At 40.2% G+C, this 26,863-nt stretch overlaps 2 protein-coding genes across 7 annotated transcripts in view; both read right to left on the bottom strand.

Annotated features, from left to right (window-relative positions):
• Window positions 1-6,913, bottom strand: part of LOC103813633 (anoctamin-4) — a 235,008-nt gene extending 228,095 nt beyond the window's left edge. For 3 of the 4 annotated variants that reach the window (XM_050969710.1, XM_050969708.1, XM_050969707.1), the window contains exons 1-5: window positions 6,728-6,913; window positions 3,661-3,822; window positions 2,782-2,908; window positions 1,466-1,512; window positions 312-480 (exon numbers count right to left, since the gene is read on the bottom strand). In XM_050969710.1, the coding sequence (XP_050825667.1) occupies window positions 312-480; window positions 1,466-1,483 (187 nt within the window). In that variant the 5' untranslated portion in view covers window positions 1,484-1,512; window positions 2,782-2,908; window positions 3,661-3,822; window positions 6,728-6,913. The remainder of the gene's footprint in view (window positions 1-311; window positions 481-1,465; window positions 1,513-2,781; window positions 2,909-3,660; window positions 3,823-6,727) is intronic. The other variant, XM_050969709.1, reaches the window with a different exon arrangement.
• Window positions 6,914-7,436: 523 nt separating this feature from the next.
• The window catches only part of NR1H4 (nuclear receptor subfamily 1 group H member 4), a 36,174-nt gene continuing 16,747 nt past the window's right edge, over window positions 7,437-26,863 (bottom strand). For 2 of the 3 annotated variants that reach the window (XM_018910067.3, XM_018910069.3), the window contains 7 exons: window positions 24,402-24,554; window positions 20,578-20,711; window positions 19,958-20,056; window positions 19,309-19,408; window positions 18,218-18,364; window positions 9,358-9,471; window positions 7,437-8,298 (listed from right to left, as the gene is read on the bottom strand). In XM_018910067.3, the coding sequence (XP_018765612.1) occupies window positions 8,060-8,298; window positions 9,358-9,471; window positions 18,218-18,364; window positions 19,309-19,408; window positions 19,958-20,056; window positions 20,578-20,711; window positions 24,402-24,554 (986 nt within the window). In that variant the 3' untranslated portion in view covers window positions 7,437-8,059. The remainder of the gene's footprint in view (window positions 8,299-9,357; window positions 9,472-18,217; window positions 18,365-19,308; window positions 19,409-19,957; window positions 20,057-20,577; window positions 20,712-24,401; window positions 24,555-26,863) is intronic. The other variant, XM_009086635.4, reaches the window with a different exon arrangement.

Below are 26,863 nucleotides of genomic sequence, written 5' to 3'. Positions count from 1 at the left end.
GCATTCCAGTGTTAAAGACTGAAAAATAGAAGAAATTTATAAGTAAAATAAAATCAAATATTAGTTTAATTAGATTTTAATTAGACTAACAAGATTCATAAGTATAAATAAGAATTATTAATTGAGCAATCCTTAAGAGGTGGCAGCTAATAAAACTGAAATCAAAGCATGCATTTTAATGCAATTCTCCCAGCCATTCAAACTCAAATACAGCAGCTCATAATAGTACTATAGATATTACACGTCAGTGCTGACTAGAATACTGGAAGTGCTTTGAAATTCATGAGAGAGTGATTTATTTTTAAGCTCACCCAGCAAGCCAGACAGCCAAATGGAGAGATCTTCCTGCATAGGCACCAAAGTGGCTTCGTGCCGCACAGATATCCATTGGTCATAGAGGCACACGTCTGCCAGACCCGGCCCATGCCTCGGAGTCAGAGGACTTCGGGGACTCAAGGGAAGCTCATCTCCAAACCACACCTGCAGAAGATTCCAATAAGCTGAAGACAGGAGGCTCGAATATTTGCAGTCAGATGACAAAAACTTGTGCTTCTGAATTAGACTGAAGAACTATTATTCAAAGAATGTTCGCTTCCCTTTCAACAGATATAGCAAACCAACAGAGCAATCAAATGGTTCTGGTCTTGCTAGTAACTCCTGCATCAATATACCACTGCATTCCTTCTCTTGACTCCCTTGGATTTAAAATTACATATTTGCCTGAATACAGAATAAAGACAACATGCATTAAATGCTTCAGGTTTTTTAAACTCAGCACATTTTAAGTCACAAAATCAGCAAATTATAATATCATTTACTGCTGACTGCTGATTTCTTAATCAAACATTTCAGAGGCATTTTGTGCTTAAATCATTAAAAAATTTAGCAATAAAAGAGGAAATGTTCCATGCAAGGACATAACACATTTCTTGAACACAAATACTTAGCATTTCTCTTCAGAATTGTATATCTTGTAAATGAGAAGTAACTTACGCTTCAAGAAAAGGACCACACTGAAATTTTGTGAAGAAAAATTTCCAAATTTTTTTCTGAATAATTTTTGACTGAATAATACCAGAATGTTTCTGGTATTCTTAACTATTTTCCTTCAGTTCAGTGTGTATGTAAAATACATTAATCACTTAAGTATAAATAAATAAATAAATTAGAATATAAGGTTACTAAAAAAGCACTTCTTAATCATAATGGAAATTTTTCAGTAATCTCAAGGACTTTAAACCCTCCTTAGCTAACAGCACTAAGAAGTGAATGGGTCACCTATCTGATAACAGCAGTGGGTTATCCTTATCACATTGCTCCTTGTAAAAAGGGAAAACCACTACTTTTTTTTAAATCAGAGGTAACTGGGGAATCTAGTATTTCATCTGCTTCAGGGCAGACTTCAGTATTAAAAAAAAATAGTGTTATACATATACAGGATTTAAACACTTCAAAAGGCATTTACCTGAACTGCATTCTGCATGGTCACTTGCTTTACATTAGTTTCTCCTCCTGGCAAAAAATAAGAGATTTTTATTACAGTCTCTCCTGTTTTCATGAAAATCCTGAGGAAAAACCCATCAGTGCTGTTTTGGAAAAATAAGAATGAGTCTACTTCAGTTCTCTGCCCTGAGATAAAAGTGCAGTTATTACAGCAAAAGTAGCAACTAGCTTTGTATGCAAAAACAATGCTCCAAAGTTAGCAAGATTTTAAGGAGCTGTATGACATTTATTTTGTCAAAGAGTAATGCACATACTTCAAACCATTCTTGAATTTAACACTGTTGGCTCTGATTTTTCCTTCCAAGTGTATCTTGTATATCTTGTACATGTGTGCAGACAGATATATGCATCCTGAGTTTACATTAAATGCTTGGAATACCAGGAAAACCTGAAAGCAAAGGAATAGTTTTGACAAATAAGATTTTCTCTTACAGAATCATAGAATGGTGTGGGTTGGAAGGGATCTTAAAGATCATCAAGTTCTAGCATAGACACATGAGAGAACTCAATGCTTTTATAAATCCTTGTTGGAATTGTGACTTTGCAGGCAGCATGTATGCACAAAGTTTTCAACAGAATGCTGCAAACTATTGCAGCAACATAGTTATCAGTACAAATGCCTGGCAAAAGGAACATTAAGGAAACTTTGGAGACAATCCAGTCAATGCTTTCTTTCCTGAAGCCAACACTGTATTTTCCAGCAATATGTTCAACCATGGGAAAATCCAGTGCAAGTTCTACACTGGGCTAAGGATTAGCAAGTCTTTCCCTGGAGGCTCTAGGTCTAAAGATGTGCAGCATTGCCAGGTTAGCTGCATGCATGTGTACAGAGGGTATTTCTCTATAATCATTTTCCAGTGGTGTTTTGCAATGTCAAAAAGTTCCTATCTGCGTCTTGAAACCTGTTAAAAACTACTTATCTGCTGTTACTCAATAGATGCAATAAAATTTCACCTTACTGATTAAACTGAAAACCAGATTGCAGACATTAGCAGACATTTTTAACTCATCTGTTTTCATTTAAAATTAAGTATTTTTCCTCTCCTGTCCCAGATATTTAGGCTTTGTACGTAGATGGCATCTTCTCTCCTGCACAACCTCCTATGACAAAAGACCGAACCTCCCATCACAGAAAACACAATTCTTGTAAAAATTCTCACCCTTTCAACCTACATTGAAAGCAGAATGGTGTCATTTTCTCCCCCTTGCTCCTTCCCACTGCCTTAAACCTAACAGACTACGTGGGACCACATCTATCAGGCATTTCAAACAACTTACCTCTGCAACTGGCAAATGAGCAACCAGTTTGGTTTCAGGTGAAGACACTTCCTTGTACGAGGACTGCTAGCACTTCTCAGACCTTATCAGAGACACTCCAGTGATATCTTTCCCCTTCTTTTTATCTCTAGGGAAGGAAAAAAAAAAAACACAAAGAGACATCCTCTCCTTGATGTCATTTTTCCTTCTATGAATGAACAAGGGAAGGGAAGGGTATATACCAAGCATTACTAATGAGCATGTTATGCTTCCCACAGCTTTGTCCAGGGGAATACGTTTTCCTTTGGCATAAGAAAGCTATTGTCCTAAGAGAAGCTCAATAAGAGGCTTCATTGATTAAAAAAAAATAAATAAAACAACAGCAGAACAGCCAGTAGAGAAGCTGGTCTCATTAAAATAAGGAGTTCCATAATGGCTAACAAGAGCTCTAGCATATTAACTGCCAAGGGAAAACAAAAGACAGCCTAATTCACAGGGAGCACTCAAAACATGAACAAAGCAAAATATTCACACTGCAGCTATCACAGGAATGCTCAGCATCTGCAGTTTTGTGGCATGCCTAACAAAAACTAGTCTTGCCAAAGAAAAAAAAAGGAGGAGATTGAGGAAAATTGTGGCACTTGAACTTCAAGGGCCTGCTCTTCTAAAACAAGTTATTTTGTAAGCCCGTATGTCAGAGCTCCCTAGAAAGCCAAAAGGCTTCACTTATTATCAGGGCATCTGAAAAACGCTTAACAAAAACCCCCTCTGATGATGCGAGCTACAGTGCATGAATTTTGAGCTGAAAAGTAATACAGTAACAACTGCCCATTTTCAGATGCCAAACTGTTCAGCTCAGAGGTTGCAGGGAATACAGATAAATGTAGCCATATCACTTACTGCAAGAGGCACAGGATGAGAAGACCCAGATCTGCCACCTTCAAGTAGTCAGCCTGTAAATGTGCAGAAGGTGCTGTGGTGAGGAGAATACCGCAGTACCAGGCAGAGTCATAACCAAATCTGACTTCTTCTAAAACCAGTTGGGTTCCCTGCATCAAAAAGCTGCACATAATGAATGAACTAAGTATCTGATTCTGAATTTTGGCAGCTCCAGATAGGACTGCATCAGTTTCTACACATGCCAGTTTTATCAGCTCTCATTCAAAAGGCATTTGGTGTTCAGACACTGAAGTTTGTGAAAGAAAGGACCTCAGAATAAAAGTACACTGTAACACATCCTCCGCACAGCTCCAGGCCGTGCCATTCTCATTTCCAGGCAGACCTTGATACCCTCAAGGTCCCTGGGGACAGAAGACTGAATATGCCCATCACAGTAGAAACAATTCTTTTAATAATTCTTCTCCTACTGTTTCTGGTGTTGTTTCTTCCCCATTTTCCCCTCCCTGCTTCACCCCTTAAAACGAGGAAAACCAGAAATGTGAGCTTTGCCCAAACAGGGGCAACCAATCCAGTTGCAAGCTCAGTAAGCACAGAGAACCCCCACCAACAACCCCACTTTCAGAAAACCCGTCTTTTTTTGCTGGTACTTCTGCTGCCAATGGCTCTGGGGGATGGAAGGAGAGGAGCTGTCAGCTAACCACACCTTGCAGGTGGATCAATAGAGAGACACTGATTTACTGGGAGACAGGTGGTCAGCCACAAATTACATACCAGTAGAAGCAAGAATTGCCTTCAGCTGGTTGAGTGCCAAACCTCCAGTGAAGGACTTAGAGCTATGGATGAACACCAGGTAAGAGAGATGAGAAAAACATCCCTATCTATTGACACGTGGCATAGGGACAGGCATTCCTCAGGAAAGGGGGTGCAGACACACCCTGGACGTGACCCACACAGACTTGTGAGACCACAGCTTGCCTCTGCTCTCCACAGAGATGCCCAGCACTTTGCCCCCAGACACTCTGAGAAACAGCAGAGTCAGCAAATACTAAAGCACTTTACACAAATACTTCAGGGTGTTAACACATGCTCTCAGATACTCCATGAGATAGCCTGCTTAGGATCAGCTGTATCAGGATTTATAGAACACTCAGTGGGCCCCAACCAGCAAGACATGCTACACTAATTACAACCCATTCTGTAGCACAAGATGAACAGAGTCCAGATCCCATTTTACTTGACTGAACAGTTTACAAATAAACAAACAAACAAAATCCACAACTCTACAGATAGCTAAAACATTGATGAAGCAGCCATTCACCTAGCTTAAGTGGAACCTAAAGGGATTCACAGGCTCATTAAACTGCCTTCTGTTAACAGGCTCATTAAGAAAACACTTGGGTAGAAACGATTCTACTTCTTCACCCTGTATTTAAGATATATAACATCATCTTCTATTCCATCAACACCCAAAGGCAGTCACAACAGTCTAACCCAGAGCAACTGGATTAGTCTTGACAGTACCTACTGAAACCCATGTTTATAAACACACTGAAATGAAAGAAGCTGTCATGTCAGTATCTGTTGAAACCTACTACAGGATAGTCAAGATTTTTTTTTACAGACACATCTACTAACATGCAAAAACAAGGGGTAGGCACAAGAGACATCCCCTGAACGGAGCGCTGCTCCATCACTACAGCAATTTCAGAGCCTTTTCGTTGCATTACTGAGTCAGCAGGAGCTCCGCTTCCCTGGGGAGTTCTCAGAGGCACGAAAGAGAAAGAACCAGACTGGTCAGTCCGAGGTGATGGGCTTTAAGGCGGTAACCAACTCCTTACATTAAGGCACGCTGACTCTTCTCCTCAGAGACTGCCTTTCCACACCTCTCCATGAAGTGCACACAAGCAGAGGCAGTGAGCACGCTCTCCCCTACCAAATGGCAACAAAGGCCCTGGGTACACCTGTCAGAGCAGAGAAACGCACTTGAAATCAGGGAGGAGCACTTCGTCTCAACAGCTGCCATCTCCGCAGGAGACATGCAGACGGCTGCTTTCCCACAGGAGCATCCAGTTTGGGCAGAGGCTGGTTAACACCAGACACACTGCCCCAGATGCTCTCTCACATACACAGGCAAATTCTCTTCTCCCTCCCATTTCCAACCCACACTTCTTCCAGCAAAGCAACACGGAGGGGAGCATTTATCGATGCCCATTTAGCAGGCTGCTGGCTGGCCACAGTCAGGAGTAGTTTATTATGACTTAAATATAAAATCGTGTATTATTCTGAAAGATCCACCCAGTACAATTTCGGTACAATGCATAGGGCAGTTAGGCCATATAGCTCCTAAAGGAATACATGTACTTTTTCCCATGTCTTGAGCTGCCAAAGGTGACACACAGCATCCCTGGCACAAGGCCAGCTTTTGGGCAAAGAAAAGTGCCAGACGCTTTTCGGCTTATTAAGCAATACGAATGAGTGTTTTAGCCAAGAGCATTGGGGCAGATTTCTTACAGAAGCAGCACTGCATCCTCAAACGCCGGCATAGGGCACAGGAGAGACTGGTTTGAAGGCGGTTATGCAAAAACTCTCCCTCTCCCTTCCCCAGGGTAAGTTTCGAGGCACTTCCCTTCCGACGACCGTGACTGAGACGCAGGATGAACTGCTGCCGCTGGACGTGTGACCGGGCCGAGGGCAGTGAGCGGCTCCGCCCAGCACCGGCTCTGCCGGGGCTCCCCGACACGCGGGACTCGGCGCCTTCCCAGCGCTGTCCCTGCAGACGGGCGGGACCCCCGAGTGCCGCCGCTCCGGAGCTGCGCGCCCGGGGCACCGCGGCGAGCGGGGCTCCCCCTCAGCGCCCCGCCCGGCCCCTCAGCCCGCCTCAGCGCCCCTCTGCCTACCCGGCCCCTCAGCCCGCCTCAGCGCCCCTCTGCCTACCCGGCCCCTCAGCCCGCCTCAGCGCCCCGCTGCCCGCCCGGCCCCTCAGCCCGCCTCAGCGCCCCGCTGCCCGCTCGGCCCCTCAGCCCGCCTCAGCGCCCCGCTGCCCGCTCGGCCCCTCAGCCCCCCGCACCTCTGCCGCGGGCCGGGGCCGGGCCACCGCTACCCCCCGGTGCGGGCTGCTGTCACACCCACCGCTCTGCCGCGCCGTGCTTTGCTGTGCCGTCCCGGGCTGGGCTGTGCTGTGCCGTGCCGTCCTATCCTGCGCTGGGCCGTGCTGGGCTCTCAAGGCGCAGCGGCCGCCGCCGCGCCGGCCGCTCCTTTCGAAAGCGCCAATCGGCTCCGGGGGCGGGGCCGTGCCCGCCGCACCTGGCTCGGAGCCGCGGCACCGCCCCGGGACAGAGGTCCCGGGCTGGGACACGGCCCCGGGACTGGGACATCGCCTCCGAGCTAGGACTAGGCGCCCGGGCTGGTACACTACCCCCGGGCTGGGACACTACCCCCGGGCTGGGACACGGCCCCGGACTGGGTCACGGCCCCCGGGCTGGGACGCCGCCCGCCTGCTGCCCCGGGGCGCTGGGAGCCGAAGGGCCGCCGGCATCCCGCGTTCTGCCCGGAGCGCTCGGCACAGCGCTGCCCCCGCCGCCTGGGCTCGCGTCGCTGGGAGCGGAGCCCGGCACGAAAAGTGCCCCTCACCCTGCCTGCAGCCCCCGGCGGCATCCGCACCTCCGCGCCCAGCATCCAGATACACTTACCTGTCTCAGGGGTGCTGCCGATGGTATTTTTGAGAGCTGTTAAGCACCAGCACTCAAAGTCATAAAGCAAAATAACCTGTGACACACTTTCACAAAGCAAAGATACTCTATAATTTTTACTTCGAAATAATATAGCAATTGAAGTTACATATTATATCATTAAGAGGTTTCTTGTGTATGTAGTTTTTCTCCATTACATAATTTTTCATCTGGTGAAGAAATAACATCTTGCAAACCTTAACATGAACACATTTCAGAGTTGAACAGCAAACAGCTATGACATTACCCATTTCAGCTGGTTTATTACTGAAACGATCTGGAATATATTCTTTGTCAGAGGTAAAGAACAAAAAAACACTACAATGAAAAATTATGAATGGAAACTTGCATTTCCCCACTTCTTTGCAAAGGAACAGTTACTGCAATCAGCTTAATTGCAGCAGGAATTAATTGCATTCCTCTGAAGACCTGGTGGGCTCTTTCTGTCAGAGGGTATAAATACAGGAGAAGTTATACTCACGTGTGAGGATCTGATAGCTATACAATATTCTGTGTAAAGTGGATAAAATGACTTTTATGAATCCTTGGTATGTTGCTATAAAAATGCAGTAAAGAAAATATAATGCACCATGGGAACTTCTCTATGAAAACAGGTGCTATGTGGTCCTTTAAAAAGATATTTCTCCTAAAATAAAATAAAGAAGTATCCATCACTGCACATCCCAGATCTCACAGAGAAGAGGTGTGAATTTGTGGTCATTCACTCTCCATGACATCAGCATCTCTGCGTGATGATGGTTAAATGTCCGTAATTCTGTGAGACGGCCCAGAAGGCATGCAAAGTGTTGAGGGTTATCTGGGTGGTGAAGTTTGCAGACTTTTTGTAGAATATCCAGCAGGGGTTCTTGAAGCCTTTCCACAGAATCTCTGTCCTTTATGTATTGTCGATCTAATTATGGTTTTAAAGAAAAAAAGTGATTAGCAAATATATGCTCTGATATATTGCAAATATTTACACTGATAAGTTAAAATAAAAATATTCAAATATTTACACCGGCCACTGATGTTCGTACCTACAAGGAACATTTATTTTCAAATTAATATGAAATATAAATGTTTGATACTGTATTTTTGCCTTAGGGTTTTCACGTAAGCTTCCTACTTCTAACTAGGAAAAACTTTTAACTTCTCAAAAACTGAGGTATTTTAACTCTGCAATGTTTCACTGGAGTTCTATCATCATCTCTCCATGTGTTACTGCATCAGAGTATGTCATGCAATAAATTTCAAAAACTGGGCAATACCCTAAGTTTTGGAGGTGTAGTACTCCTGGGGAATTTAGCCAGAAGAGAAGAGTGTAAAAGCAGGTCACCAGGGTGAAATCAAAATTTTCATCCTCAGATTAAATTTCCTTGTTAGAAAATACTTGTGTTTTTATTTTGTTCATATGGAAATGTGTTTGGATACTTGGACTGGGAGAAGAAGAGAGAGATGGGATTTTTGGTGTAAAAAATTTCCTGAGACACACTGACTCAAAGAGTGATGGAAATGCTTCATCTTCCCATCTTTGATGAAACCTGGTTTGGAAACCTCCCAATAAAGTCTGAAGACTTCCATTGCCATACTCTAAGTTATTCTAAGTTATAGGGTTTCCCAATTTTCCTTTAAAATATGTGGCATTTCACAGTGGTCACTGGTGATGTGCACGTAGCCACATCAGGGGTTTTCTGAAGGAAGAAACCTTTTTGCTAAGTAGTGAAGAGATACCTGTAATTTTTAAAAGCACATGATTTAAGCAGTTTCTTCCTTGTACTCAAAACCAAATGGTGTAGCAGGACATTTGGAATTTGTATTTCTGTGCTTTTTTACTGGTTTAACAACTGAATATACAGAATGAGCATGCACATTCACTTATTCCGTGTAGAATGTAAGTTTTTACAAATCTCATGTTTGCTCCTCATGCTTTCTTTCCAGAACCACTAATATTTAATTCTGGATGAGAAGTTACCTGGAGACAGGATAACTATGGCTGTGAGCAGTGCATATTCTTCCAATGTCATCTTCAGCTCTCCAATGCTTTTATAAAAATTAAACATGGGAGTTATGAATTCATCTGAGATACCTGTGAGAATGAAAGAATAGTTATAGTATGTCTTAATTATTGAAGCATTCTGGTTTATTGCTACACAGCAATTATTTCATATTTCATATTGACTGTTTTGGTGGGAGAAATCTACTGAAGAAATCATGATGCAAGACAATTAGTTACAGAAGTGCAAGCACATCCTTGTTTTCCAGAGCAAACTAGACACAGACAAACACTGGAAATTTCTTTTTGCATGGTTTCAAAGTCTTTTTTTCAAACAATTCATTTCACTCTGCAGATTTGTCCATCTGGCTCTTCAGGACCAGTCTCATAGTTGGTTTCCTTGTTTGCTGATAATCCTCTTTGCGAAGCAGACCCTGTGTTCCCTGTCTCTGCATTAGTTATGTGGAAACCTCTCAGGGTGTACGGTTTAATTCCAGCCCAACTATAGAGCCAACTGCCTTGGGCAATTGCTTCAGTTGTCTCCATAAAGTCACTTAATTACTCCTTTTATGTAGCCTGAAACTTTCATTAGGTCTAGGATTACCTGTAGTCCAAGATCAACTTGCTTGCAACTACTACTACCTTAAAGCATAAAATAATGTATTATAAAATACAGAGACAAAAATAGCTAAAATCCAGGCCTATTTCAGAATAGGATCATGTGATTCTCTCCCCATCAGCAGAAGCCTTTGGGGTTTCCAAACTAAGGCATGCCAATGAGACTTCTTCTTGCTGACTTTGTCATCAGGTCACAATGTTCTTAGCTAGCCTTAAATTACAGATGTACTCCTTCCTGCTCTTTGGTGTAAAAGAGAAGTTCTGTGACATCAAAATGATTCCTCTTTTAAATGATATGTGAGTCACTCAGAGCAGACACGGAACTATTGACAGCAGCTGCTTGCAGCTCTGAAGCAGTGTTGACATCCAAACCAGTGGTTCTGCAGCAAGAACCTTTTGGCCTTCCTTGGCTGAAAGGATGGGAACCTCCCCAGTTCCCACAGATGAGGGCCACAGGATCTCTTGTACCTTTAATCTTAATTTTGAGCGGTTCTAGGAGAAGTCTTTATAACTTGCTTTGGAAACCAGGTGAATTAATGTGGGTTTGAGTGTTGTGTACAACACCAAGCTGCAGTCCAGGACTAGTGAGGTTTGGAGTGCCCCCAGTAGGCAAAATTCAAACTGAAACTCAGCGTGTGGAACTCAAAGAAAGGAAACATGAAGTCACTTGACTCAGCTATGTAACTGTCACATTTTGCTGTGGCAGTGAATTTACTTTAGGCAGTGGAATAGTTGTGTGTCCCAACAGTGCAGGAAGGGTCTTGTAGGGTGTGGTTTATTTCATGGCTGAGTCATGTTTTTAAACACATGACATGAGCAACTTATGTTCACTTCAGATTACAAACCACAAATCTTGTTTCCTTGATGAGTTCAATACTACTAAGTCAATTAAAGGGATATATATGATGTGGGTCAGCTTGTCCTGTAGAAGTTAGTAACACAGCTGGCCCTTCTTACAGGGCAAACAATAGTCATAGCACCTAATGTGCTGCGAGGCTTCTGTTGTTAGTCATCAGCATTAACTACTTTAAATTTTGAATGCCTGTTATTGCTAACTTTTGGGGCACCACCTGTCTCCCTCTTGGGTGGTTTGAAATGCCAAGGTTCCTTATAATATGTAAGCAGCACATTTATATGGAACACCAAAGTCTTAGAGTTTGCATGAAAGTAGAAAAAAAAAAGAAGTGAAAAGCTGGGCCCTAAAGCAGAGCAAATGAATTCCTTTCATGGAAATGAGTAGCTCAGCAGCAACATGAGAAAAGTCTAAGACAAAGAAAAGTCTAAGACAAATTTGATATTTTTAGAAGTCCCTGTGCAAGGTATTGTGCCGCTGGGCACAATCATCTTGACAGGAAACAAGAAATGGTAGGAAGTGGGCTGTGACTGACTCCCATCATTTGGTTCTTATATTCGCAATTTGAAGGTTTTTTTCTCTTTTTTCTTTTGAAGGTCAGGCCAGCTTTCAGCTGGATTAATTTATTGCTTTTGGTGACCCCAAACTCCTCAAATCCAATTGTCTGTATAGCAGAAGTAGGATAAAAATGGTGCTGGCAAACAGGATATGGAAAAGCTAGTGAGGACCTAAATTCATGTCCTCACTGCTCCAAACAATGCCTAAGCACGTAGTGAAACAATCACTGCCCAGAGAGCTTCTAAGCTAACATTAGGAAAGGAAGGGTGAAGCAAAAAATGAGTATAGATGTGAAATCAAATGAAATTACTGCAGAGCGAAACTCTGAAACTCTGCAGTAGTGTACTGCAAGCAGAGAAATAAAACAAAACCAGAGAGATGAAAGGGAATTACAAAGGGATGTTTGAGCAAAGCATGAGATTTTCCACTTCTCCTAGGGAGAACAGAACTTAAAAATCTTTCAACTGATATACGTCACAAGACAATTATGAAAAAATCAGTAAAAAATTAGAAATTTTGGAACTAGGATAATGGAATCTTTTATCTTAGTAGTTTTGCTGTCATCCCACCTAAGCTGAAGTTTCCCTGCTCTCAGTTCATCTTTCTGCACGCTCGTTACACAAGTTGCTTTTCCGTCACAAGAGGGGGCTGTTTTCTAATGTGATTGTAAAAGCTTCGGCTCGGATTTAATAAACTCCAGCAGAAAGGAAAAACACCAAACCCCAAACAATGAAGAAACACAGGAAACAGATGTTTACAGTTCTTACTTTTTTTTTTTTCCTAGCTACTGTATGAGATGTTGCCACTTCAGGTTATCAGAACAAGAATTAAAGGTGATTTGGTGCTTGTAACTGGAAAGGCTAGAGAAGTGAGTTACATGGTTTTCCCAAAGTCATTACTACAAGTTATAGCTCAAAAGTGAAAAAAAAAAATAAAATCAATGAAATTCTATTTCTGGCCTCACTGAGAACAGAAAAGTTAGTTCTGCCTTACCTTCTATATTTAGATCAGATGAGAGCCCTGCACAGTGCTGGCAGGCAGGCAGAGCTTCCTGGTCACTGCTAATAGTGCCTCCTTCCTAACTTTCTTCAAAAAGGTTTCAAAAACCTTTTTTCATGCAGCATTATGGCAGTAAGAACATGCTTATCCCTCACATGTCACTGGGCATCTTTCTGTGTTACACAAATTCCTGCCTAACCCAACTCAGCCACCTGCAGAAGATGCTGCAGATCATTTCATTATTTCATTGTGTTCATGCATGTCTGGCTGTAAACCCAAGTGTTGCCACTGGGAAATACAGGATTTACTGAGTTGCAGCTTTCCAGCATCAAACTAGAGCAGATTTAATCCCATGAACATCATTCATTCAACATCCCTTACTTGCACAAGTTCATCCCCATCTGTAGTTCAAGGCCCAGCATTACTTTAGACCTTGTCTTTTTTAGAGTTTTGTTGCTATGATTACTCCTTAAAGGTAAGATGACTGATACCTGATATCATAAGGTTTGCAGTTTCAGGCCATGAATAATTATCTGTTTAAGATAACCCTGGAATATGTGTATTTACTGTGATATCAGGTCAGTATTGCCAGCTTTTTGAGACAGCATTCTCTCTTCTACTTCAGCTGTGTTGCAAATCTGAATAAGTAATCTATTGCAAGAAGAAAGCTTGAGAGCAAATGCTAATTAACAGTAACTAACACTGTGTTATTAATATAGATAGAGATCATTTTTTCTTTATAAACATTTAAACATCAGTGAATACAAAACCAAGGGTATATTAGCAGCTGCTTTATGCAAATAAAATATTCTAATTACTCACAAACTTACATTTTATCTTTTCCATTATTCCATCTACCAGAATTGTTTTTCATGCTGCTTATTAGCTCTCCCTTCTAAGCCATTCAAATGCATAAATGCTGCTTTAAACACTGACCAAATTCACCCCTGCAATGATGAGTGCCAAACTAGGGGAAAATCTAGCCAGGAGAAAAGACACACCAGAGCTTGGGCACATTCTTTCCTGTCTGCCATTATCTTGTAGGGCTTAAATGGCCAACTTAAATGAAGCTTAGCATATGTTGAGCACAACTCACAACCAAGTACCAAACCCCCATCTTCTTTAAAGCAATCTATAGAACCTCTGGCAAGTCATAATTGCAAGCAAAGAAACCTTAGTTAAAAAAACCCACCAAAAAAAACCCAAACAACCCAAGCCTGTAAGGAGGGTACAAATAACCTTTTCCACGTACCCTCCTATAGCAGTGGCCTGAGTGCCTGCAGACAAGAGAGAAATGTGGTCTGGCACACAGTAGCAGCATCTGCACTGCCTTGAGCTGGTCTTCCTAGGCAGAGTCTGAAAATGTTTTTGGCCTGAAGAAACACACTTATGCAGAATAAAAGAGATTGGGTTGCTGGCATCTGTTTTTGCTTTCATGGGTATAGATTTATTGTGTAGATATGATTTAAATAATTTTAATTATGCTTCAGGTACCTAGAACTGGATGACTCAGTGTGATAGATTGTGCAGGAAAGGTGAGTGAACAGAAAAGATCTTTCCTATATTTTGCAATTTAGAGTGGTCTAAATTTCTTAATGTTTTGGGCAGTGTGCCAGTTTTGCCTTGAGTCACAGGATGATGTGTCCTTCCATGAGGATGCACATGACCATTTGGAGGGTTAGACACTTTGGACTCACCAGTGAAGATCATTTTGTTTCTCTCACAAACCCCAGGACAAGGGGGGTTTGAAGCACCACTCTTGCTCAGTACTAATAACCAAATTATAAAAACCAAGGGCAATGGAAGTTATTAGGTATCCATGCTCCAATATCAAACTTTGCTTTTGGTTGCAGGAGCCTCTTATCCAAATCAGTGGGAACTTTGTATCCTACATTCAATGGGAAAAGGTGGCCTCTTGCCAATGCTTTGAAAGTGCGGCTATTTATTTTTTTCCCTTGGATCTGAGTGTACTTCAGCACCTGTAACCCATCCAGGAAGACAACAGCGTGTTTCACAATGTCAGAGGTCCTGCTGCCAACTTAAAATTTGGGTCCAGATTCTTCCCTTTCTGTCAACATCAGTATTTTATTTCCCAATACTCAAATTCCTAGAACTGCTCTGTAGAGTAAAGTGACGAAATAAAAATCTGTCTTTTCATGACTACTGAAAACTGGCATCTTTAGCAAAACCAAAGGTCCTCACAGAGAAAAATTTCTGTATCTCAGCTCTATTTTTTAAAAATAGTGTATTTTTTTTTTAAATAGTGTATTTGCTCAGAAATGGGGAGAATTTACTTTATAAATAACAGAAAAACACCAAGCATTAAATTACTAGAATATCAGCCTTTCACAGAATGAGTCAATCCCAATATGGTATATGCATAGTGAAGCATCAAATAAAATGAGTAAATGGCAAAAATCTCAGTAACATTAAATTTAAAAAGTCTGTATTTCTCATTAAGTCTCAATATTAGGGTGTGTAGGAGAGGATTTCAGTCACAGGAGCACCTAATGCAAGAATTTTCCTAATGGCTTTTGGAGAAAGACCATCAGGGCTCAAACAAAGGCAGTCTCTGAGGTGCAGCAGGACTTGAGCAATAAGCACAAGCTGAGAAATAAAAATATGCCTCATCAGCATGAGAATGAAAATGAATGCTGATAATGCTCAAAGGTCATCACCACCCGATCTCTGACTTCTTTATCAGAAAAAAAAAAAACCCAAACATTCCATACAAGCAGACCAGAGAAGGCATAAATATTAATAGATGAGAGCAGCTTCAAAGTGGACATGGTGGCAGGTGACAGAATTCTGGACAGCTTGTGACTTTTAGGCAGAATCCCCACCACCCTCCCTGATTTTATGGATAGAGGCATCAAAGCTTGACAATAGAACTTCTGTGATATTTAGACTTTAAATTAGTCTGTACCTAAAAATATACAGACAGAAATTCTGACTAACAGCAATAATTTATGGCTGCTGACATGACAATGTTTAGGACCTCACTAGGAGCCATAAATAATCCTGATGCTGTTTTTTCATTTGTTACCTATAAACTTGATTTTCAAACTCCCACTCAGCCATCACTGAATTTCTTCTGAGGCTCTCTATTGTCTTTGTATCTTTCAGTTTGCTGCATTTAACCTTTTTTGTTTCTGTGTTTATTTGTTTGTTTTCCAGTAAGGCTATATAGAAAAAGAGGGGTTTAATCTCTTCTGGCCATTCTTGTCTCTTGGACCAGTCTATAACATGATAATGGGCAGCTGCAGCTTTTGATAGCATTTGCCTTTACTGGTTAAGATTGGAAAAGATTGTTTACATTTCTTCTCTAATGTCACATTTGGTACAGGCTACTGTGAAACCTAGAGCCCTGGTGTTGAGTTCTATGACATTCAGGGGTGTAAACTGCATAATATTGAATGTTTTAATATTGAATATCTGTAATATTTTATTTTGCTATAATTTATATTGCATATTATTGAAATAACGTTGAAAGCTGGACGTGTAAACAATGATAACAGAAGAATTTGGATGCCTTTCCTTCATTTGGTTTGGACTTTGACACATGAAAAGAATGAGGATTTAAACTGCAAAAATAAGCTATTTCTGTAGTAGATATTTTAAAACTATTTCAAAGTTTCATTTATTTAAAAGTCAAATAGGTCCAGTAGCAGTAATTAAACTAGAAATGCAAAGATTTACAAGCTGCTTTTTTTTATTGTCACAGCCCCATTAAATGCAGCAAAGGAAGATCTTTTAAAGTAGTTTTGAATTTGCACTAAGTAGAGAAATAAAGTATATGAGTTATTTTATTCTGGCTATTAATAGAAGGAAAAAATGCAGTCAGCAGCAGTAAGCTGGATAATACATTATCCTTTTGTAATACATGGAGGGAGAAGTTCTAACATCAGAATTTCCTCTTATGTCTTCAACTTGATCCTGGCTTGAGGGAAGATGTTTCAGAAAGCTTCTCCCAAGAGCAAGAAGATTTGTATTTATACAGGCACACAGGTTTAAAAAGTTACTGTGTTTCATTTCTTGGGAACTATTCAGCCTGGGCTTTTGGTCTAAGAATTTGCTTTTAATTTACCCTGGAGTTTTTCCCCACAGAAAAAAAAGAATTGCAGGAAACATACCACATTTTTCACTTGTCTTGAAATTTCTACACAAATTTCTTCTAAATTGTTTTGCACAAAATGTTTGTTTTTTTGGTTTTTTTATTCTGCAACATGACAGGCAAATAATACTAAGGCAGGATACAATGTAGTATTCCAGCCAGTTGTATTATCATGAAGTCAAGCACAAACCTGTAAAATGTAATATTGCATCACTTCAGAATCCCATAGCTGCAGAGAATTAACAGAATATTTTAAAATTATGACTAAGGAAAATTATTGGTATGACATAAGGGCTTATCCAATGTTCTGGATTAAAGTATTTCTTGCTTTTGGGTTTTTTTTAAATGAACAGTTGATACCTGGAACAAAGAAACTTCAAACTCCTACAGATCAGAGAAGAGAAGCTTTCAGTAATCATGTTGCCATATGGATTCATTTCTCTAAAAGCTATTTTTATCAAACATGTGGGTTTTAATCCAGTAAAAAAATCTCTTAATGAAGACATTTGGATATGTGACAACTCATTACAGTTTCCAGGAAACATATCTGGCCTTCTTGGCATATTTCTCTGCCTGCAGAACCTGGACCAGAAGCTATTCATATCACTCTGGAAGTCACTGTTTCCAGTCCATCAAATAGAACCCTCCTATAATCAATGAAAATGAAAGAAATAGAAAAAAACTACTAGTTATAAATGAGAGTGCTAAGCCAAAATAAATACATATGGTCAGCTAGAGAATTATTCTCAAGTTTTCTGAACCTTTTCAGTGAATCAAATATGTAAGCATTGGCTTAATTTTGCTTACATCAGTAGTACTTTCTGAATCAAGTTCAAGCCCATTCCCATGACTAATATTGAGGTTACATGTTCTTCTGTCTCCTCTCCTTCTGATCCTTAAAAAGGAAAGTCAGAAGGCAGAATCTATAGACTGACTCATTCAGAATTGTTGATCCCTTTGAATATTCATTGATAGGTATCTGAGTACTGGATAAAGCTTGCTGGTCAATACAGGAAAAGGCAAAACATTCGGTATTGTATTGGTGGAGGACAAAGAGTGCATAACAATGTACAACACAACTTCTCCTGCTCTAAGTAACAAACAATATCTAGTCCCATTTGGCTTTTCATAATTATTACAATTTATGTCTAGAACCAATGGAACTTATCAGAGTCACTGAGCTTCCAATGGACCTTAAGAAGCAAAAAACATACTCAGAACATGCTGTATTTATAATTCTTCTATGCACCTTGTTCAGTGTGATTCAGTTTTAGCAGAACAACCCTAAGAATTGGTGCTTGCCTTCAGTCACCTTCAGTAACATCCTAAAATTTTTTTTTCTTTTCTTTTCTTCTTATAGGGATTGTCTTTGAAAGCATAATTACCAATACTTAAGTGAACAATTTGAAATGGTAATAGTTCTTCTTCATCATTCTTTCACTCTTATCACTGGAGACGTGCACTAGGTTTATTTGATGTAGCATTATTCATAAAAGATGCAAGGTACATGTAAAGGATCCTTTACCTTATGAACTTTGGACTCAAGGCTCAGTCAGAGTTGTTCTAGTTAAAGTAAAGAACATTCAGATAAATCTATGAATGCTACTAAACAATCATACCAGCTTCCCAAGGGCCAAAGACTGACACAGAAGTGGACTGGTGTGGTTTGGTTTTGCCTCACTGAGCGAGATACCTACCACTATTGCGAATTCTTTCTTCCAGAAGGACAGTGTGCCCCGTAGGAAGCTTCCTGCTGAAGATCTCAGCTGAACGGAGGAACATGGCTTCTACTGCTGAGCCCTTCAACAAAGCAATCTGGTCTTCATGATCAAGGGTTTGGAAGCCTGAGGAAACATTGGAGACAAATCAGACAGCGAAAGAAGCAGTTCCCACTTCTTTCTGTCCTGCAATTCCTGCACGTGAGGCGCCACACATCAGCACAACCTCGATGTTGGTGTCAGTAGGGTGGCCAAATGCTGCAGACATTCAAACCTGGACTTCAGCACATGACACTGATTTGAACATCCCCAAAGTTTATGAGGATTGCACACATATTTCAGTGTTCATGGTACTTTTTGAGGGTAAGCAAAGTGTGGTGGTGCACAACCAACAGTGACAATTTTGTCTAACCTGATGCTGCTCCATAACATCTTCTGTTGTGTTTCCACCAGAGCTCTCTGCACTCCTTTCCCACTGCCATGCTGCTTTCAGTGTTACAATGCACCTTCCTTAGTTAAGGGTACCTACCATATGCCCAGTGTTCAGTCTTGAGGTAACACAAACTTGAGAGTTTAAAAAATGCTAATAAACTCACATTTTCAGCCCTTGTCCATAACACACTGTGCAAGGACCATAAATATTGGTGCCACCAACTAGAGAAAGCTCTTGTGTGTCACTCACAATTCGGTGGCTGTTAAAACCTACAGGCATTGCTAGAAAGGCAGCAAAGGGAATCAAGTAGAGTCTAGCAAGTGTTAGTGGTAGTTTCGAGGCAGACTATTTGGCAATATATAAAACTAAATCTCTCTACAGACACAATCCTTTCTCTGAGCATTCTCTCTGTCAATAGCTAAAGGGTGCCACATCTTGGAGTAGCAGAGTTTGGACTGTTCAGTCTGCTATTCTTCTGAGCACAAGGCACCTTTTCTTTATACGATATCTAAACTGTGTGTAGAAGGATCAGGCATTTTTAAATAGTCTTTAAAATATATGCAAAGCTTTCCAAAAGGCAACAGAAAGACATGTAAACATTGCAATAACAAATATTTCCCCAAGACCCTGGATGTACCTGGTAGTTTTTTAGTGAATTCCACAAGAACCTGCACATGACTGGTGGCCATTTCTGTTAAAATCAGAAAATTTCCTTCAGCACTGAATTCCTCATTCAACTGTTGAAAATCAAACCAAACAAAATCTGTTAATTTTCACTGACATTTCCTTTTTAGGATCATTAAATACAAGAACTATTAGACTGGACCAGGCAAGAGTTCTGCCAAACACTGTAATTTGTCTCCAATGTTGTCAAAACCAAGTATTTTGGAAGGCAACATAAGAAGTAGTCAGTGTCTTTTACTCTAGAAAATATTTTCAAGATTCCAGGCTGGTGTCTTTACAGGAAAGGAAGCTTGACAGCAAGTCAAACTCAAATCACTGCCTACAATGGAAAAAACAAAGCTCCAATCAGCAAAGATTAGATTTGATCATAGGAATCTTATTCTAGAGTTGAAAGATTTTTCTTAACATTTAAGTTTCACAAAGATGTGGTCTAATTTTTGACTGAATGGGAGAGATTCTACCCCACTTTCAGCATACTTAAAGTGTAAGCCCACAGTTTGCTCTACTTACTACACCTGCTTATGCTGACTATAAATATTTTTTGCCTTGTAATCCTCACTTCATTATCAGTGTTTCAAAAATGAATTTGTCAATATACTTACCAGTTTTTTTGACACCTCCTGGGGTATTTGTTGTTTACTGTATGAATCCATAATATAATCAAGAAGTTTCTGCTGCTCTGGGGTAAGTTCTACCTTCTCCTATACTGGCAAAAAAAAAAAAAAAAAAAGCCCATCATGAAATGCAGTCATAGTAATGATGTAACATCTCTTGCTTTAGGCAAAAGCTATACATCCATTTTTCACCACTTGGAGACTAAGGAGATGAGAGGTTTGCTTGTCACTGAGGCTTTTACAGAAGTGTAAGAAGAGAGGCGTATAATGTTTTTAAACTGCATAGGTTTGTGTGGTTAATTATCAGAAATAAGGAGATGATTAGCAAATAAGTAGGTATGTTCAAGTTTTAATATCACACCTCAATGTATGTGATACATGTACCACAGAAAAAATACTGCATGGATCTTACAGATGCTTTACAGGGTTTTGACTAAAAATATCAGAACCACATCTACACTCAAGGTATTTCCTTGATTTAGTGGAAGATAAAGTTTTAATCAACACAGGTAACTCCAGAGGGTTTTCAATACCCTTTATTCACTGTGCTAGATGGACTTGACAAAAATCACATCACCAGTGATGAACTATTACAAGAATTCTCTTACCCTATATATTTTGGTTGTAGAAGTTACTTGTTTCACATCATGGCCTTCGTTGTCTTCACTGACTGTCTGATCTGGGGGCTGCTTCACGTTCTTCCGCAGCCTTTTTGACTTGCACTGTATCTCTGTTAGGAGACCTAGGACACATAATGCAGCACAAAGCAACTGGAGTCATACATGCCTGAGGCACTGAAGAGGTACTTAGACATGCCCACGAATGCCCTGTACACCAACAACTCTGACCTGTGCAGATCATCTCCTACATGTGTCATTATCTTTGGATGTGAGTCTGCTGAGACAACCTAGGCACACTCTATGAGTAGTCTATCCCACATGGAGCTTATCTGTATAGTAAAACGGTTGGTTCTGCTGACCCAGAATCCACACACTGAGCATGTCAGGGGTCTTGCTTTGGACCGGGTCTAATCTATTCTTACTGGCAAAAAGCTCATTAGTGATGGGGATGTGCTGGATTGTGCCTTTGTTTCAGTTTTATAGAAGAAAAAAGCCTGGAACAACTGGAAGACTGTCATCAAAACAATGCTCTTTTGCTCTGTGATGGAGGTGCAGCTGTTCTTACATGAAGGGCATTGGATATTTGCAATAATCCTTAAGCAATATTAGGTCTGTTGTGCACAATTTTTGGAAAGAAAGCCCACACAGAAGAGAGGATTCCTGGGCTTTAGCCTTTACTTCCTCACTGGTAGGCCAACATCTGAAAACGTCAACTCAGAAGTAAGTCAGACTGGCAAAAGTACCTTTAAAATGTAATTAAGAAGTTACCCAGCTGGTCTTGTTATTTTGCTTTTCATTGTATTGGAGGAGTGCATAAAGCTCTGATTTTATTATAGAATTTCACTTGCAAAAAAGAATTTTTGAATTTGTGGTATGAGATTTTTTTCTTCAGTATTTTTTTGTTCTAGACTACATTTCAGTACCTTGAACCAGGAAGCATCCTTGTTTCGATGTCCTAAAAACTACCAATTCTCTTGTTCTAACAAAAGAAGGGAACAATAGGTACCCTACACAATCTGTTGAAGACAGTCAGAAATCACAAATGAAAAAGTAAACACCTAACTATTCATCTAAAAATACACCTCTCTTTTAAGCACAGGACTTTTCTTTCTTTCTTTCTTTCTTTCTTTCTTTCTTTCTTTCTTTCTTTCTTTCTTTCTTTCTTTCTTTCTTTCTTCTGTCTTTCTTTCTTTCTTTCTTTCTTTCTTTCTTTCTTTCTTTCTTCTTTCTTTCTTTCTTTCTTTCTTTCTTTCTTTCTTTCTTTCTTTCTTTCTTTCTCTCTTTCTCTCTTTCTCTCTTTCTTTCTCTCTTTCCTCTTTCTCTCTTTCTCTCTTCCCATTCTTCACCTTTAAAAATGCAGAGCAGGAAAAGAGGCTCATTCAGTGAGTATATGATGTGGAGGAAGATACCATGAAACCAGTGAATCTCGTTGTGAATGTTTTTAATTTCCTGTTTAAGCCCTATATAAAATGACCTACCTGAACTGCTGGGAGAAGAGGAAATTTACATGATTAAAATAAGACCTGCAAAGAATACCTTGAAAGGAAGGAATGATAGAGATAATAATTGGTATTGAGCCATGTAATTTGTGGTGCCACACAGCACCATAGATTTCTTTTTCTAAATTATTCAGTGCATCCTTTGGTGCTGTTAATGGGCTTGTGCTGTTTTCCACCAGCTTAGGATCTGCTCTATTGCCTTCCTAGGGAAAATTTGCTTTACATTTGCCTTAAGCATTAAGACAGATTTTTCTCATGCTTCTTGCTACTAAGTATTACCTTGATATCTTATTCTGGCTCCATTTAAGCAATCTGAAAAACTTGTGTGTGAGAGAGGACATCACTTTTTAGCTCAGAGATAGCTAGGTTTTGATGGGTATTAAATTCCGGGAAGAGTGGCAGAACCTGGGTCTTCCCTAGGTAAATGTTTCAGCCAAGAAACTTTCAGTTTAGATCCAAATGACAGCAAATGACTGAACTTGATGGGTAGTAATTTTGGTCTGTCTGTAGTTTGCACATAAAGGGCAGGAGAAAGATTGTTCAGTAGCTGTGCCATAAATATTTATAATACTTTAGCTCCTTGTTCAGAAGGCAAAAAGAATTCACAGAGCTTGCAATTACAATCCTACAAAATGAGTAAGTGAAACAAAGTTCAAGGTAACCTTTTATTTCCTAGTCATATTTTTTCAAATAAATGCCCTACACTACTAGAAGTTTCATGTTTTACTGTCCTAGATTGCCTTGAACAAAAAGCAATTATACAACACACTCCTGCTTTAAAGCCATTAAATGGTGCCTTGCCAAACATCCTCATTGCAGTGCATTGGAGCACACTTATGGTTAAGTCATGAGCAGCACAAGATACCCCGTGTTTCCATTGCAGGGAGAGAGTCAAATGGCAGCAGCACCCACTGGCTTTTATTTCCCGTGTGCCAGCTTGTGAAAATGATAGGCCAGCATAAAAGTTTCATGTGGCCCCAGTCAGTATTATTTACGCTGACCTGGTTTTATTTTTTCAGCAGTGGGTTGTTGGGTTTTTGCTGCACTGAGTGACTCAAGCTATTCTGAATCCTCAAAATTTTGAGGCAATGGATCAGGGGTGAGCTCCACAGGGGAGTTGTTTTCCTCTGACAGTGCAGAATGCATTGAGTTCTTCCATCAAAGTGGGGTCTGCTCATATATTTATGTATTGCACAAGAAAATATCCTATCTCAGGATCTTTGCAGCCTGTTCAATTTGCAGAATGAAAGATTAATTACATTATGCTGGCAACACCTTCGAAATATTGATGGAGCTTATTGTTTCTCATATAACCAACAGTTACTATAGCATCTTCTGATCAGATTGAAGGATAGAAATATATTAAAAATTCCAAGTAGATTAATTTCCTGTATGAACCTAAATTGATTTCACACATACGTGTATGCTAAAGTGACTGGAGCCATCAAGAAGAATAAATTGCAGTCCTATTCATGGAAGGCAAAAGAGAGTTTTCAGGAGCAGGCTTACAAAAATAGTGCAATAACTCAAAGAGGAGCTTTAAACATGTTCAGAGTTGTACTTCAGTATCCCCATTGTTCAAAGTTATCCAGTTTGAAGCTCAATAAGGTTTATAAACAGTTTGAATAGAATACTTGTTCTACTATGCAACATTATTAAAATCCATTGGGTTTGTTTCTGGAGACCAATGTGTCTACCTATGTACCTATATGCAAGGCAGGAAAATCTGTAGCAGCATGAGAAAAGCTAATGAGACTATAAAAAAGGGCCAGCCCTTACCCAGCTTTGCCTGATTGCTGGGTGAGGTCTGGGAACATACATTTGGCAAGTCCACAGAAACTTCCTGCTAGTGACACTCCCACTTTTTTCTTAAAAATGGCATTGTGTATGTGCCAAAACTTGGACTTGGCCAGCAAGAACTTGACTGGGGGAGCCCCAGAGAGAGAAGGAAAGAAAAGTGCCAGGACTTTCCTGCTCTGGCTTCTGTAACACTGCAAAACCCTGACTCCTGGGGAGTCTCCCATAGACCCACTTCCCCTGCTCCTTCCCACTCAAGCAGACTAAGAGCTGTCATCCAGTGCAGGACTGGCCTTCTTTCACCATTTTCTCAGCTCTTATGCCCTGGCATCCCTGACCACCAGGTAAGTCCCACTGCTTAAAAGTGCATTTGTCTTTCAACAGGGTTTGATGCACAGGCACAGGACCTCCTTCCATATTCCTTCTACCTGCCACTTCTTTTATAACTTTGTCAAAACCAGACCACTCAAGCAAATCCAGTATGTAATGCACACTCTGACTGGATGATGCAAATACCTGTATACATACATTCAGCCAGCATGCCCATCTGCTTGCATTTCCTTAGACGGCACTCCTGGCACTTTCTCCTCATGTACATGTCCATCTCACAGTTGCCTCCATTTTTACACTTGTATACTGCATTCTTTGTGATGCTTCTTCTGAAGAATCCTGCACAAAACAGCAGTGACATTGATGAAGGAAAACACTCAGAAGCAAAGTCATCAAGGTGAAGTTCACCTCCATCCACACCGCATTTTCTAAACGACACGTGCTCTGCCAGATCATCAATTTCTTTCAGTGCCTCAATGACTAAAATCTTGACACTTGTACTGACAACAGTACCCAAGTCATATAATTTAAAAAACAAGCCCAAACACTAGACATTAGTCCAAAGTAAAGTCCTGTAATTGTGAATTTTGGGAAAATTCAGACACAAATCTGAAACCTGCCAGCAGCAGGCTGAGCACCAGCACTACAGCCGTAGGGTGATACCATACAAATAGCCAGCGAATAAAAAGTGAGTCTGTTAAGTCTCTTGAGGTACAGATTGTGCAGAATGTGCAGAAAGAGAGATGAGTAATTCTTCACCCTTCCCCCAGCTCCTGGGAGCAACAGGATCTCCACATACTGGTCTGCTCACCCACCCCCAAGTTTAATAAGGAAGCTGTTTAATAATGGTGTCTGCCTATTGTACATGTGGCCTCCGCCCCAGTTTACAAGATACTCCAGCCTTATTCACTAAGTATTGTCCACTTGATGAGTTAAGTAGTCACCCAATTTCACCTGCACAGGCAGTTCTACTGGTATTGTCACTGGATTCACCCAAAAATTGCACAGTAATAGCTGCAAACAGCAACTGATACAAAAAATTGACAGGACCCTTCCTAAGTCCGTCCAAATCTCCTATTTGTCTGCTGCCCATCTGTAGGAGCAGCACTGTGGGCAAAACATGGGGTAAACAAGATAATAAATGTGATAAAATAAGGGTCATCACAAAGCAACAGAATCTTTGTTGTCAATGTTTTGTGAATTTTTAGTATTAGTCACTGTGCCACTATAATCTTCTTACACTACCCTTCACATGGCAGAGACTCTCTAGCATCAGCTACAGTGGGAATCATTTTTCCTCCCCATGTGAGGACAGGTTTCTGAAATAAACTCCTGGGAGCTTCTGCTGCCACATCACTGATTTACACTGTACTTCAAACTAGAGCTCTGTGTACATTTATATTAACCAGAGCTATTCAAAAAGCTTTTGCTTTCTTATCGCCACTGCCTGGCACAATAAAACTATTGTTTTCCAACCTGACACTCTAATGCATTAAAAGAGGGACCAGATAAGAGCCAGTCTCCCATAATCAAATCACAGAGCACATTCAGTTGTGAATCTAAAGAATTGCCTGTGTGTTTGAAGAATTGTGCATTGTCAGATGACAATTTCCCGAATTTGCCCCACGGTTTTATAGTTGCCTAATCTCTTCCAAGCACCAGTGTGTAGCAACCAGTAAAACAATTCCATTACCTGGTCACAAAAAATCTGGCATTTCTCTGAATCTTCAGTAATTCCTGTCTGAACTCTCTTCCATGCTGTCTGTTTTATTGGCTGCTCTTCAAACAAATACAGTTGACTGGCATCAGTCTCTTTTGAAATGCAGATTACTTAGAGCCTCCAGAAGCCCCAGGCATTATTTTTTATTCATCACTCAAATGGTTTTAATACATTACCATTTACTGGTCAGGGAAGGGAAAAAAAGCCTGGATTTAAGATGTAAGTTCTCTCTGTCAGTTAAAGGCAACTGCATCTGCTTTATAAAATTTAGTTTTTTATTTGTAAATTTAAAATCATATAGTTTATGAGACATTAAATAGTAGTAGATGCTGAAAAGCTCTGCACAAATATTTATAACATTCTTAGACTGACTGATGACCTTATCACTCAACCTTTTCACAAGGAGTGCATTTACTTCTTCATGATGGAAGAAAGAAAAAAATTGATAAATAACTTTTTTAAGAAGTTCAAGAAAGAGAAAGGCAAAAACATAAATGCAAAAGCTAAGAACCAGCAATATTCAAGCAGTCAAATACTTTCTCTTGAAAACAAAGGGCATGAAAAAGCAAAATTATCTGAAATGAAAAGCAAAATAATTTTTTTCTTTCTGGCAAACACTAGTTTTAACCCTATTTTTGTTTCAGTTTTCTGTGAAGTGACTCTTAAATTATTACCTTTTTGAACAAATTTCTTCATAACTAATTTTTAAATTAGCTTTTGGTATGAATGAGATTTCTGTATATATTATTCACTACTTATTCAAAATGAACTTACACTGCTGGAACTGTGACTTTCTATAACAGGAGGAGTTTTACTAAAATTTTAAGGTACGTTTGAAACAACATATGTTAAACTAACAAAGGGTTAGCAATCCCAAAAGCTGAAGATTTTCCTGGCACAGTCTAATTTTCATCTGATCTTGCCAAAT

This window comes from Serinus canaria, chromosome 1A, assembly GCF_022539315.1.
Source record: "Serinus canaria isolate serCan28SL12 chromosome 1A, serCan2020, whole genome shotgun sequence".
NCBI lineage: Eukaryota > Metazoa > Chordata > Aves > Passeriformes > Fringillidae > Serinus > Serinus canaria.
The sequence above is the reverse complement of the archived record's forward strand: the minus strand, read 5'-3'. Positions and strand labels throughout refer to the sequence as shown.